At 32.3% G+C, this 15,178-nt stretch overlaps 1 protein-coding gene across 3 annotated transcripts in view; it reads left to right on the top strand.

The window, feature by feature from the left end:
* Nucleotides 1-15,178, top strand: part of LOC131844511 (TLD domain-containing protein 2) — an 84,411-nt gene that overhangs the window by 59,734 nt on the left and 9,499 nt on the right. The window contains exons 18-21 of one of the 3 annotated variants that reach the window (XM_059193423.1): nt 2,395-2,522; nt 3,026-3,188; nt 3,513-3,651; nt 4,312-4,368. In XM_059193423.1, coding sequence (XP_059049406.1) covers nt 2,395-2,522; nt 3,026-3,188; nt 3,513-3,651; nt 4,312-4,368 — 487 coding nt within the window. Of the gene's footprint in view, nt 1-2,394; nt 2,523-3,025; nt 3,189-3,512; nt 3,652-4,311; nt 4,369-11,796; nt 11,819-13,176; nt 13,630-15,178 lie in introns of those variants that run through there. The other 2 variants (XM_059193422.1, XM_059193420.1) reach the window with 2 other exon arrangements.

The raw sequence follows: 15,178 nt of genomic DNA, 5'->3' as shown, positions 1-15,178 counted from the left end.
AGTGTCAACCATGTAGGGTGCAAAATATATCCGTCAGCATTCCGCGTCTCATTATCCGTGCCAAGTATGTTATATTTATATGTTATAAACATATATGAACATTATGCTGGTCATATTTGAAACGTCGAACGTTGACCGACAACTGCGCTTGACACTAGTTTGGAAGCACTTTCCCATGTTATAAACTCAATCTGCGCTGCTCTCACTGTCCAAGAAAGAAACTCACACGATCCAAATTAAATTACTTGCCAACAATAACTACCCATTTGTACACAAGATCCCTCAAAAAGTTTAATGTTGCAATCGTAAATTTTTTCTTTGCTACCATGGATGCTAACTGCACGTACCGAATTTACGTTCGTTGGTGCGTAAAGCTCGCCAATGAATTTAGTCGAGTTCGGTACGGGCCTGTTCCTGAGTAAAACACCATCGGAGGAGACGCCACAGGATGTGCTCTCGTCGTCGGGGTACGTGCCATGAAGCCTCTGTCGATGTGCCCACTTCGTTGTGTTGCATACGGGACCGCTCGCTGTGACGACTTGTCTGTCAATTGTAAACCTTAATGCTTTGATGCTGAGTTCCATTATTGTATAAATAATTTAAAGTGTACAATGTCAGGTGTAACTGCTTTTATTTTTAGTTTAATAGATTAATATTTTTTAATAATAATAATTTAATAGATCTTGATTTTAATTATCATGCTAAGACAATCCAACTTCACAGCAGAACGTAAATGCGGACTTGTAAATATAAGTATTTGTGTATAATCTTGCAACAAACACACAATTCTAAATTATTTAGAATAATTTAGAATGTGTATTGGTTCATACATTGACTAAACATGGAAATAGATTTATAGTTTTTCTTTACTTATTAACAACGTCATAAAACTAATATCAGCTATGTGTGATGTTACAAAAGAGACTACAAATATTATAGCAGTTTGCGATCAATCCGCAAATAATGCGTTCATATGCAGGTTCTAGGTAGGTGTTACCAAAGTATAAAGGTTTATTCATATGTTTATAATACAAAATGTCGTCGCGGTTTATTTAATGTAGACTTCTCTTTCACTCTTCTATTATTAGGCATATTTTATTCACCAACATATCTATATTTGTTATCTTATTGTCTTGTGTAAGAGGTCGTAAATTTCCTTTGACGACTTAGAATATCCACGTAATAATGTTAAAGTTCATTCGCTTACTTTATAAATAATTATAAGTGTTTATTGGCATGGTGTATATGTGTTAGGAAGTCTTATTGTATGCATATAATGTAGAGCATTTATGAATAAAATATGGTAATATTTATCCTGAATTAACATGATACCATATCCACGGCAATATATCTACGTAGAATGATTTGCAACAGGAGTTATAAAATTATTACCAATAATTCCAGTTTAGAATGCTCTACTTTATGTACATTTATAGATGTCCTATTTAAATTTAGTTAATTTACCCGCATAGAATTATCATCATAGGTAAAAATAGGTAAACATTGAAATGAATGTTGTTCATACCTTCCAAATTCATCGCAATCATCAAACACGAGCGTTTTGTCTTATTGGCACCTTACATTTTAATATGTCATTTATGTTTAAAAATATTTCAGCATGTTTAGCTTCGATATGTCTATATGTCTTCTTAAAATTGCCTTGTGTGTTATATTTAAGGAATTATAATTATGTTACTACTAGACTATTACCAGAAGCGATTGGAACTCTGTCGCATTTAGTCTTCTTGAACTCAATGAAGGAAATGATAAAAATACTTATATATTTTAAGAGCAGAGATTTCGCTACTGTTTGGAGTGATTTCATTGCATTGGATTAAAATATTTATTTATATATAGAACCTGAACCTGAGTGTGACAAAGTTTTATATCTATCTTATTGTAAATGAAAGAAATTTTAGCAGGTTTATCTTTATTGTAAAAAATACTTTTTTTCACAGGTGCAGTGTGTAAAAACAGTCGTTATTAATTTTATTTCAATTTTTAAACAATATATCAGAATACTTTGTTTAATATGTCTAGTAATTACTATCATGTTGTGGTTTTGTTAATAATAACAATTTAATTTATGAATAACAATCTACTAACAAATCGAATAAAGTAGTGATAGGTACGATCTACATATTTACGACATGTATTTCATTTTTGGCATCTATTGTAGTTTTTGCAGATAGAGCAACATAATAATTTGTCTTATAAAGTTATTTAATAACTAACATGTGTAAATTAAATTATAATAATAATGTATAATTTCATTCAAAGATTCAGAGTCTTGAAGTAGACTGTATCAAAATCTGTATTGAAAAGTCCAGGTGATTATTTTTTTGTTGTTACCCTAATTGTTTCGATGATAATAAAGAATGCAAATGTGCGCAGGCGCAGCTCATTGGGTGGATTCGGGCGGTCGCAGACTAAGTCGGCGCCCACCTCGGCACAGCCCCGTCTCGACTACCGCAGCATGGTCTCCGTCGACGATATGCCTGATCTCTTCGTCTCTTTTGACAGTCAGTATTTTTTTTACTACTCTAATGTTGTTGGCCGTAGCTAGCCTTTACGGGCCGTTACCGGACGGTGAGTGCGGAACGACTTATGGAGTGGACTACTGAAGGCCAACTCCTGAAGGATACGATTTTAGTTGGAGGCACCACTAGGTGTTCGAATCTGGGCTCGGCCGTTGTAATTTTGATCCCAATTTGAATTGACGGTAGATCGAACGGAGAGGGGACGATCGTTTGGATCTAAGTATTATACTAACTAATCTATAGATATTATCGAATAAAGTGCCCGGCCGCGTTGCAGAAGATACAAATATTTGTGTTCTTGAGCATAATTGTTTGTGTTGATCTGGGTGTTTTCTCTGTATAATATCTATTTAAGTATTTCTAAAACTTGTCCCATAACACATGTTCTGTTTAGCTTTGGACAAGACGACATTGTATGATATGCCCGGTTGTATATTATTTTCCTGATGTGATTTTGTATGGTTCACCACGGTGCGTGTGTACAGAGTTGATCCCGCGTCCGGCGCGTGCTAGCGACGACCCGCCGCTGTACTTGCGGCTGCGCATGGGCAAGCCCGCCGGCCGGCCGCTGCCGCGCACCACGCCGCTCATGTCCTACGGCCGCAAGCGCATGAAGCCGGAGTACTGGTTCGGAATACCTAGAAACAGGTAATAACTCTAATTTATTTGATTTTATGCTATAAACTTTATGTTTGCAATCTTCTTATGGTCTCGGTGGTCTAGCGGTTTAGCATACCGCTTTACTTCCGACCTCGCTCGGTGTAAACATTTGTATATGTTTTGTATCGGTTTGGGTGTTTTCTATGTAATATATGGTCGCGGAAAGAAAAAGAAGAAAAATCTATGTATTTTCATCATTTGTCTTTTGTGCACTTTGAATAAAATTGCTGTAGTGAATTTTCTGTTTTAAATATGTATAAGTTTATTTTATATTTCTTTACCTAATTTTGTTTTATATTCGTATTTACTCAGGGTGGACGATCTATTCAAGTTCCTGACCCACTGGGTACCAGACCGGTACGGGCCATTGGGCGACGTGACCGCGCAGGGCTACGAGCTCATCGACAGCGACACCGAATGGGAAGATGACGACCCTAAACCCGGACACAAGGTGTGTCACCCATTCTAATACCTACTTTATTTAGTAAACTTATTTTGTACATTATATACTTATCTTAGTTCTGTCTGTCAAAAGCGTACTACTATTGCGCGCGCGCATTTTACCGCGCTAATCGCGCCTGAAAGAAGCAGTTATCTAAACGCCGAGAAAGTTTTATTATATCTACTATAAATTAATTATTTAAAAAAATGTTCATTATCTCCGAATGAATAGGCATATTTTTCTTGCTATTATTGTACTAAATTTAAATCTTTTCAGAATTAGAAAAATGTGTGGGTTTTCTAGCTTTTAAAATTTGTCGCACGCAAAACACCTTACTATTTCTAGTTGTTGTAACCTCATATATTGACGATTGAGCTAATTAGCTTATATCCTGTATTTCACATGACCAAGGACAGGCTGTTTATGTGATTAATATAAGCATATGTAGCGGGTAGACTATACTTTAAAGTATTACTTTAATATATAATAATATATAAACCACTAACCATGAACACATAGAACATGTACATAAAATCACACTCAATGTCACCGTTGTACTCATCGCATCCTCTATTATCTCGAATCAAGATAAGAAGCCGCTGTCTAAATTTATGACCTATCGGGCGATGTTAATTAATAATATAAAAATGCCTTCGTTTTTTGTCGCAGGGCGAGAGAACGGGCAGTTCCGGCGATGTTTCGGACATTACCAGAGAATCTTGGGAGGTAAGTTCTGCTGTAGTTAGTTATTTTTTTTTTTATTATTACTTACATGACTTTCTAACACGTTCGTTTCGTTACTAACAACGCTTCAACACTTTATCGATTACAATGCATCTCACATCTGACATTACAGTACACATTTGACATAGATGTTTCTGATAATGATCCGTCGAGCTGTTTTTGGTCGCACCATATTATACAAATATATTTACATTTGTTCAACATTTACGTCACTGCATTAGCACGGAGGCGATACAAACAGAATGATTATCCATCACCATATATAGGGTGTTTGGGGCATTTGGTTTTGGTTTGTTTTGTGTATTCGATTTTACTTATTTTGTTATCAATAGTGATGCCGTTGTGAATGATATCATACAAAGTATAACATATATTAGCATACCTAATGAAGATAGAAGATAAATTTGTTAAGAGCCTACTAACTAAGATTTGCAAGGTCGCACGCGACCGTCTGTCAAGTTTTGTGTATATTCGTTATTAATAGTTATCAGATATTGCAGGTATGACAGAAATACCGCAAATAGACAGCTGAAAAATATTAAAACGATAAGCAATTGCATCTTTCAAACAAATCGAATGGTCGAAGCTGGCCGCAATATCACTGTAGCTCGAATACTTAATATATTTAGTAATTGTATAAATTTAATTTATTAGAACAATAAAATACAAAAATTGACCAGGGCACACAACAAAGACGTTATTATGAGTTAATTCATTACCTGCCTGACATTGCATTTCTTAGTATAGAGGGGCCCTTAATAGATGCGTTTCAATAATAATATTGAATACTTTAATACGACTATAAAAGTCGTAGCAATCAAGGATTATCCACACGTTAGTTTACTAATAATCTTAACTACATTATGTTCCAACGCTACATTCGTTGGTAGCAATTACTTGGAATTATTCGTAAACAGCGCAGATAAAGTCAATCAAACAAATCAAAATTATATTTTAATTTCTCATAATCTTTACTCGATTGCCGGAAACAACAAAACATGCTCGTTCACATTTTATTTTATTCCGAAACTATTACATGTCTATGTATCCTTATGTATCTAGAACATGCTTTCCAATATACAAATAATTTACATAATTGACATCAACAAAACGATCTTAATCTTAGATATGGTTTTATAATTTAAAACATTTTTCATGTTTATTTTAGTAAGATAAGCAACGAAAATAGATTACAATTTGAAGCACTACTACGAGTTATTATATTAATGATCTATTTTTGTTGTTGTCTGTACTAATATGAGTAAACACACTTGCGCATAGCTGCTGAAGGCGCCGTACGTGAAATTTTACTCGATAATGAAGAGCCAGGCTGAGGCGTTGGGTGACTCTCTCGGCGAAGAGCCGCGCCCCGAGGTACCTACCGAACACGCGCGCAGATACGCACCAGAATATGACCAACGGACCACTATTAATATTTTCATTTTACTTTTAACTGTACATTCAGTAGTGATGATAACAAATATATACGTTAAGATAAAAGTCATTTAAAATTGAGTATAAAAATATGTAATTTGCAGAAAAATTATATATTAAATAGTAAATAACTTTTATAATACTGAGCACGTATTTGTCAAAGGTAAATTAAAACAGTCTGTAATAGTAAAATAAAATTGATTAAATAAATAATTGATCGTAAAAATAATTTTTAATCTATACAAATTAATGACAATACACAGTATATAATATAATTGAAATAGATAATGTTGGTCACGAACAACACTCATTTGTCTTGTCTTGTATGTAATTGAAACAATTAGTGTCTGCAAGGCGCCTTAACTACTTCGTTTGTTGTTTACTCCTCAAATTTGTATGGAATACCCCGTGCCTTTATTAACAACAGTATCATTTTCCTAAAGACAATTTGATATGAGACTGAAATTATTGTTAAGTGGGGCCGTGTCATATTCTGTTGTATTGAAACCATGAGAGCGAGCGATTATGCACCTTTAGTGAATTGCAAGATGCACTCTCCTAGATTATGTATGCGGTTGTTTAATAATAAGCTAGGTTAGATGTTCTTGGCACTGCAAGCCGTTAGCACTCTTAGAGTTGTTAATGTTAGCGAGTGCTAAACGTTTTATGTGAATATGTATAGTTGACGTTCTTATATCGTTTACGTAGATTGTCTATTAGTGAGAATGTGTATGCCAGGTAGTGTCCGCTTCAGGAAATTATTTTTACTCTTTACCAATTAGTTTTTATATATATAATAATGTACACCAACGGATGTGAATTAATTAATTTAATGAACAGTCTAGTTTACGTCACCTTAATATCAATATTATATTTTATATTATACATGTTTTAGAGTAAATGCTCCCCTAATATTATATGTGGTGAAACATCTATAATATATAAATAGTAATGCTCTGTCTGAGTGGGTACGTCATAGGTAGGACCCAGTATTAAGTATTAGTCGAATTCGCGTTGCGGTCTAATTCTCGTTTATTTTTCGTTCCTTTGGACGACATATTAAGAGTTTTATCAATAAAAGCACCTCGGAGATCCGCGGCGACAGGCGCTCGGTACTGAAGAAGGACTAACGTATCTCCGAATTAGCGTAAGGTGGTATGGCGTAAGTTGGAGTATTACTGTATATATTATTTTCATGTGACAATTGAATGTAATGTATAAACTTAGTCTGGTTATGCGAAGAAGCGTATTTTTATAGAAGTACCTAACTATAATATAATACATGTAATTATATGAAAGTATTACATCTAAATTAACAATATTAAATTGCGTAATAAAAGTAATATCTATAGAGATCTTGACAATGTGTTATTGAATGTCAACAACAAACTGTGTGAATGGTGAGATGATGTGACAATAGAATAGATGACAGTGGCGAACGACTGAACAATGGTGAGTAGCGAGCACCGCCCCCTAAATGCCGGTGCTTCACGATCTCTGCTTACCGCGTAATTATCTCATGTTGACATATTTCTAACTACCTATCTTATGTAACAGTGTTAAAGTTCATATTAATAATTTATTTTCAATTTGATATTATTGGAGTATATGCTAAAGCTTAGTGTATATTAAAAATTGTATAACTTTGCGCGTATAAAAATTTATTTATTTTAATTTAAATTATTGAAATACACCTTGTGGTATATTTTGAATGCAAAGCAAAATTTGGAATATTATTAACCGAAACGAATTTCAGTATTACTCTTTTCGAAACAAGTTATATTTTACTTTCGGTTTGTAAAATTGTTTACATCACACCATTACTGTTGTTACCTTATTTCATTAGTTAGAGTTATGTTGTAGAAATGGCAGGGAGTTAATAAGTACGCCATATACCTTTTCTAATGTGTAATGTGTATTAAAAATGAAATATATATTTTTATTATCCATTTTATAATATTCCATATTATAAAGGCATCGTGGGTTGTATATTTTACACCTTAATATCTACATACATAGAACAAAAATGTATCTATAATTATATATACATGTCATGTACGATATATGAGAAAAACTATTATTTCGGATCTTAATCAACATAAGAGAATACAAAACAATGATTGCCAGAATATCTAGGATTCAAACTATAAGATGCAGCTTTTCACACCCAATGTGTAAATTATGATAAAGGAGTTTCACATTATACTTGAAAGGTATTGTTAGTTAGATATGTGTTATCTTATTTTTATTATTAAAAACAAATGACCTTAAACCCATACTACTTATATTGTTCTTCAACATCAGAAGTTCGAAGTCTAAGTTGTTAATTAACTTACTGCTAATATTATTTCTAGTTCTCAATTTTGGATGTATTGTAATTGTAATACATCGTTCTAAATTAACATATGTATCTAACGCATATTTTGTAATTAATACATTGTACGGAATTTTTTAATGGTTAGGATATTAATATAATTTTCCACTAACGATTGTTAATGAGTTAATCTATAAATATAATAATTTAATGCTTGGTGTCTGTCTATGGAAGATATTCGAGAAAAACTATTATTAGAACTCTTTATCATACTAATGGAACATTAAGAAAAATATTTCTAGAATTTTTATCTGTATGTCTCTGCGTGCTAATATTAGAAACAGCTTAATCGATTTGGGTGCAGTTTACTCAGTTTATAAGCAAAAATGTTATGCGGTGTTATGACGCGGGCTCAGCTCAGTAAGAACCCGTATCACGTATAACCCTGCCCACGATACATTTAAAGCTTTAAAGCTACATTTTTACCAGTAAATGTGGAATTTTTTAAATATTTTTATTTATCCATTACAAACGAAACGAAATTATATTTCATGTTTATAACTTTAGATAATATTATTGAGGCACATTGCGCAAGATCTATGCAAATAGGCGGTAAGGTTGACTTCACCATAAACAAAAAAACAAGAAAAATTAAGTCGACACTCGTCTTCACAGATATTACAAGCAAATAAATCTACTGCCACAAAAGAATATTCAGGGACTTGTATTTAGTTACAGTCGGTCGCGTAGATTATGTATTTCAGCGGCGATTTGTTCCGATTACAGTCAAATTGATCACGTGTACCATAATTGTAAATAAATTACTGACAGTTATAGTTATTGTAGATAATAATAGGCTGAAAATGTTTATGAAATCTATTTTATTCATTGAGAAGAAATTTCTGACACGGATGCTAAACCAATTAATAAAAACACGATCTTATTATTTTGGTTATAAAAATATATATTTAAGTATTTCTTTTTAATGTTTAGTACCGTACCGTACAGCACAAATTCTGCTCAGTTTGAGAATATTTAGCGTTGTGTGTTATATATTTTTTTCTATTTTTAAACCAACGATCATTCGTAAGACTGATATGTTGAGTGCTGTTTGTATAGTAGGCGACGATATCAGCATATTTTTACCTATTGCAATTATCTCCATTTTATAGTTATTTACGGAAATTTCATGGACTTTTCGCGACAATTGTTTCGACGCATAAATTTAGTACGCAATAAAATTCATGATACAAATATATTAGAAAAAAAAATATTTTACCGAATTAGATTATTTTGCGAAAATCCATTTATTATATTATATTATATTCATACTAGCAGTGCCCGCAGTTTCACCCGCGCTAAATTTTAATATAAAATACATATGTGTTGTTATACATAATATGTGTTATTCTGAGACATCCATACTGACAAACTTTCGCGTTTATAATATTAATAAGATTTAGTAAAGTCCCTTGTCTATATTAGGTACTCCTAAATACCGAACTAGATAAATAAGTCAACATTGTTACACTTATAATTTAGTTTCCATCCAATGAATTTGAATAGAACTGGGTCCTGATTTTGTATTCTTAATGGGATCGCAGAGTGTTATCCAATTATTGGACAGTGATTGTGTTGGGGACACTTCCGGGCGCGCTGTTGTTAGTTAGAAAGACGACACATAATACAACTCACATCTATGTTTATACCTATCAACATATAATTAACAATTAACATATTTATAGTTAAATAATAGTAAATGATATTGAAGATATCCAACGGTATCTAATTTATTATAAAAATTAGGTGGACTTTAGACTGTACTATCCTGAATCAGAATCTGTATAGTATACCCAAATTATTTTCTTGCAAATAAATTTGAAGATTATTAGTGGTTTTGTAACATTTAAATTAGAATAATAAATTTAAGAATAAATATTGTTTTAAAGAGAGGAATACACAATGAGAAAATGTAGAATTATATAACTAAGTGTTGGTCGTTTTACTAACAGTACCTACGTATTTAGTCGTGGATAGCACATTAATTTGACAAATTACTGATAGACATTAATATGACATTAAAATTATGCCATTATTGGATGTATCCGCTCAATTCGTTTATGTGCATTGTAGCCTCCGTACACTATGCATGCTTCGTTGGCTCTGTACCTACACCAGAATGGCCTGTTAATAAAAACGATTTATATAATCATAGATTATATATATAGTATGTGAGAGGTTATATTATAACAATACTAGCTGTCCCGGCAAACGTTGTTTTGCCATATAAATTAATAACGCTATAAAAAAATAGGGGTTGATGATAGAAGGGTGAAAATTTAGGATTATATGTATTTTTGTATGTTGTATCATAAAAAAATAGATACTAAAAATTATGTCTAAAAAATAAAAAATGTAGGGTTGGACTATTATATATATATATATATATAATCGGTCAATTTAGGAGTATGGGAACGAAAACTGTGACACGAGAATTTTATATATAAGATGAAAATGATCAGCAATAGGTAATAGTAAAACTTGATAATTTTCTCTATGGATTACGAGAAGAAATACTATAAGTTTAAGTATTTACTTAGTTGATAGTTGATTACGTAAATTGCCTACGAGTATTTTTTTCATCTATAAATTACATCGCACATTAAGGCTATCCTACCTCTATAGGTAGCCGAGAAAATGTAACAGTGAGTGACAAACGAGGGCTCCAAAATTTCGTGAAGTACCATTTCAAAGTATCTATTCCAAGTTCTAGCTGAGTTTTAATTTAGTAATTTTTAGGTGTAAAATTGTATCACATATGTGACTACACCCTAGAGACATGGGAGATGTCGAAATATCATGAAATTGGTGTGACGTAATGCCTTTTATTTAATGTTGAATTGATTCATATATCATAGCTGTTCTATTAATAAATTAAATATATAAGATATGGAGAGGAAACATCCTTCTCATTTCCACTCCAAGGGTTTGGTTTCGTAATTGACTCAAAATGTCGTCATTTTATTGTCGATTTTATTATATAGTTTAAATATGGTATACAATAGTGAACGACGTTCGTTGATGGAAAACACCCATGAAATCGAGTGATATTCATATACAGTCCTAAATTCCTAATACATATTGGTCAGCGCAAGACAACCAAGTTGCATTAAAAAGCAGACTTATTATTTAAGATCTAGCTCTATTTTTTTATAGTTTCTACTACATTTAGATATATTAAATGCATTTATAGTGACATATAAACACCATTAATCACTACTAAACGTACTTATTGTAAGACAAGACTCTGGCGCAGTATTATCTGCGGCCAAATTAATTTGCATGTCACGTTGGCGCGAATAAAGCGTTTCAATTAAACTTTATGCCTCTCCTCCTTAATCAGCTCGTCTGGATGTTAATCGCTTGATTGTGGACATGATGCTGATGCTTACGACGACATGGCCACTCATGAATGATGATTTATATCTTTAAATAGCGGTATTGCAAGATGAATGCATACTCACGCCATAGTCTCCATCCTTAACTCGGACTCTACAAACTATTGTACGCAATTTTATATTCGTTATATATTCGTAAAGTCGCATTAAAAAGTATTATTTGAATAGATGTCTAAATTTGGAAAGAAGTTACAGTGTAAGCCTATAGTGTTAACAATTTAAACAGGTAAATAAATTTACAATTAATTCGTATTATGTACATAATAAATATTTATCTATTAAATCACAAAGATTTGTAGAATGGATGTTAACGTAATACAACCGAAGGCTTTTAAACTACTCTGCAATATTTATTTTTTTCTCTTGGACAATAATATCTGTCAAACGTTACCACTTTAAAACTCTACCTTTAATTCTATTGAGGCCCTTGTAATACAATTTATGGTTATTTTTTTTATTACTAGTAGGACTAATAATAATGCCTCTGAAGTATATATATTTAAATAAAAATATCTTTTTATTTTTAATACATTCAATATAAATTAATTGAGTCTGTGAATTAAATAAGTCAATGTTAATGTAATCTTAACTAGATTAAATAGTACATATAATTGATTTTTTTATTCACTTCATTAATATAATTATGGTTAGGCACCAGATAGTAAAAGCTTGTGTACTTAGGTATACATTGTCAATAAGTAATAAGTAGGCCTAGGTCGCTCTCAATGATCGGCCATTGCATACTATGTTTCAGCCCATATTATTCGCTGATAATGTTGCTATCAAAAGAAATAATTTTTAAAACGGGTCAAGTATATTCGCTACAAATAAACAATCAGTGATACAAAAAGAAACATTTGTTTAAATATTATCCTTAATAATAAACATCCGCCAGATTCAGTCTGAAACTTAAGAAGTATATAACTATATACAATAATATTACTTAGAAGTTTCCTTCAACTATTATAATATTAGTTTATGCCACCAGCATCCTGTGTTCAATCAGCTTGATTAGAAGCCTGGTCTTTTCTATTCTAGAACTTATGTTTAGGTTAAACTTTCAGATGATGGTTAAGCGGTTACGGTGTGAAAGTGTAACAAACAAATATATTTTTGCATTTATAATACTAAACCCAATATAATTAACGAGTGTTGTATCAAAATTTGTTCACGCTATATGACTCTCTGTAGGCTATCATGGAGGTTATATTATTATAAATATATGAATAAGAAATAGGTGACGTAATATCAGATAGACATAACGAAAAGTGCTGTTTAAGCTTATTTAGAAATAAACACAAATGTAGTATTAACAGGTATCGTTTGTATAAAATCTAAGGTCAAAATCAAGTAATAAATAGTTGTGTTAATATACTGCAATTAAATGTATATTAGGGACAAAAGTAAATTTTGCATGTTGTCCACAAACAGAAGTTATAAGCTAGTGTAGATGGTAAATTCCGTTTAATTTGGATAGATAACCGGCCATACTAGTGTAACTATGCATGCAATTATACACAGCTATGCAGTTCTCATGCTGTCAGCATGGCGGGGTCGACAGTAGAGTCCGCCTGTCGCGCCTTTCTTTTCGCATCTAGTTTCCAAGCGACGGTGTTCCGTCGTGCTCGCTCATACCGAACTTGTGTGTCTATTTGGAAACGTGAAAATAATACATCGATATTAGTTATTACTGCTACAAAAAATTGTGTTACGGCAATTAAAATATACTCATTAAATTGAACTGGTACTCGGCACCGAAAACATACGTTTCTTGTTTATAAACGGACACGTACGACGCGGGCATTCAGTGTTTGGTTACGAAACCTTGTAATCGCGTGGGTGATTTCTAAATTAAGCGCTGGCAATTGTGATGTGGATGTTGTTTTTTGTGCTGCATTGTGTCTAGCTACTGTGATATTTTGGTCTTTATTTATGTGCATTTTCTCAATTGGATAAATGCAGACTGTGAAATGGATAGAGATGGTACGGCTCGGTCCAACGGAGACCGAAAGGTCTTCAACTTTCGAGAACGATAAGGTGAGACTGCGTGCACGATTGCCGTTAACTATAATGCGGTCAGCTTTCGGTCACATAGTTCGATAAAATTTAATTGACAACCCGTTTATCTCTGCTATATGCGTTTATACCTAATATATAGTAGGTACGTGCAACATGTCACATTCTTTCTGTGCGGAATACCGAACGAAAACGTCAGCTTTTTCAATGAAACATTTTATACGCTGTACACGCACGTCATGGATGATTAACGACTGGATATACGGAGTGTTTGAGTTGAAACTACATTAATTGACTACGAATATTGAAACCATATATTAAATATTTGCTACAAAAATAATATCTTTTATACTGATTTTTAGGTATAATTTTTAAAATTATTCTTGTTCTAGAAATGTTTTGTTTATTCTAACTTAGAATAATATAATAATAATATTTTTATTCATTCAATTAAAATTTTAGTGGACATACAAAAGTGAAGCTACCAAATCACAGAATTATAGTATAATATGTATAAATATAAAAGAAGATATGTATTAATGTTTGACCAACTACGTGTTAATATTTGACCCTGAATTAGGTACTGTAGCTAACTGATTACCCAATCTTAATTCGAAGTTTTTACATAAAATGTATAATAAAAAATCATTACAGATGATCCTATATGTAATGCAGGCGGGCGTAGGATATTAGGTCGGTAATAAATGTATTTTGTAGCACCACTCTATTATACTTAAGTAGTTTTATAGTAATTGCTTGGTTTCCGTATAAATTGAGGCACGGTATTCGTGGGTATTCATAGGTAGCTATGGAGCATATAAGCGTATAGAACAAAAGCACTGCTTCTGTTCTAATCTAACCTAAGCTCAGTATGACAACAAATACTCGTTCATGGCCTAACTCCGTCTAAAGATAAAGCTTGTTCACTGTAGAATATTCGGAGTTATGATAATAATAAAGCATTTTTATTTCCGTAACTATCAACATTTACTTAAAGATGAAAACGTGGTTAGTATTTTTCTTCTTAATAAACTATTTCTTAGCATTATTCAATTAATTATTTGGTGATAACGATCGCTCTGTGGGTGAAGGCCTCCTACATCTTTTTTTAAGATAAAACTTGCTCAGTGTAGAGTCCTCTTAGTTAGCTATATTAAATTCTCGCATTATACCGAAACGAGAACTCTTCTTTTACTGTATATAGATAAATAAATCATGCTTCAGTCTGCGCCAAATGCAATATGCAGCGTTCCTGTAGTTATTTTAAAACAAGCCCAGCCCAGCCCCAGTCAATATTTGGGTCATGTAAATGCATATTTCCTAGTTTCTCTACACAATCTAAATGAGTATGTATTTTACACAGAGACATAAATATAGTAACGAAAATTATTAAAAATAGATTAATAGCTTCAAAAATGGTAAATTGAAATTTGTTGTTGTAAAATCTTTATTGAAGCTAGCTGAGCCGCGACTTCCTGCACGTGGTATACAAAACAACAAAATTCCTTACTTTTTTTTATTTGTACACCGGTTTTAGTAAATCAACACAAAAAAGGGTTATTACATATAT

The sequence above is a fragment of the Achroia grisella genome, unplaced genomic scaffold (assembly GCF_030625045.1).
Source record: "Achroia grisella isolate CSIRO2021 unplaced genomic scaffold, CSIRO_AGI_Agris_v1 utg402, whole genome shotgun sequence".
NCBI lineage: Eukaryota > Metazoa > Arthropoda > Insecta > Lepidoptera > Pyralidae > Achroia > Achroia grisella.
This window is presented reverse-complemented; position numbering and strand designations above follow the sequence as displayed.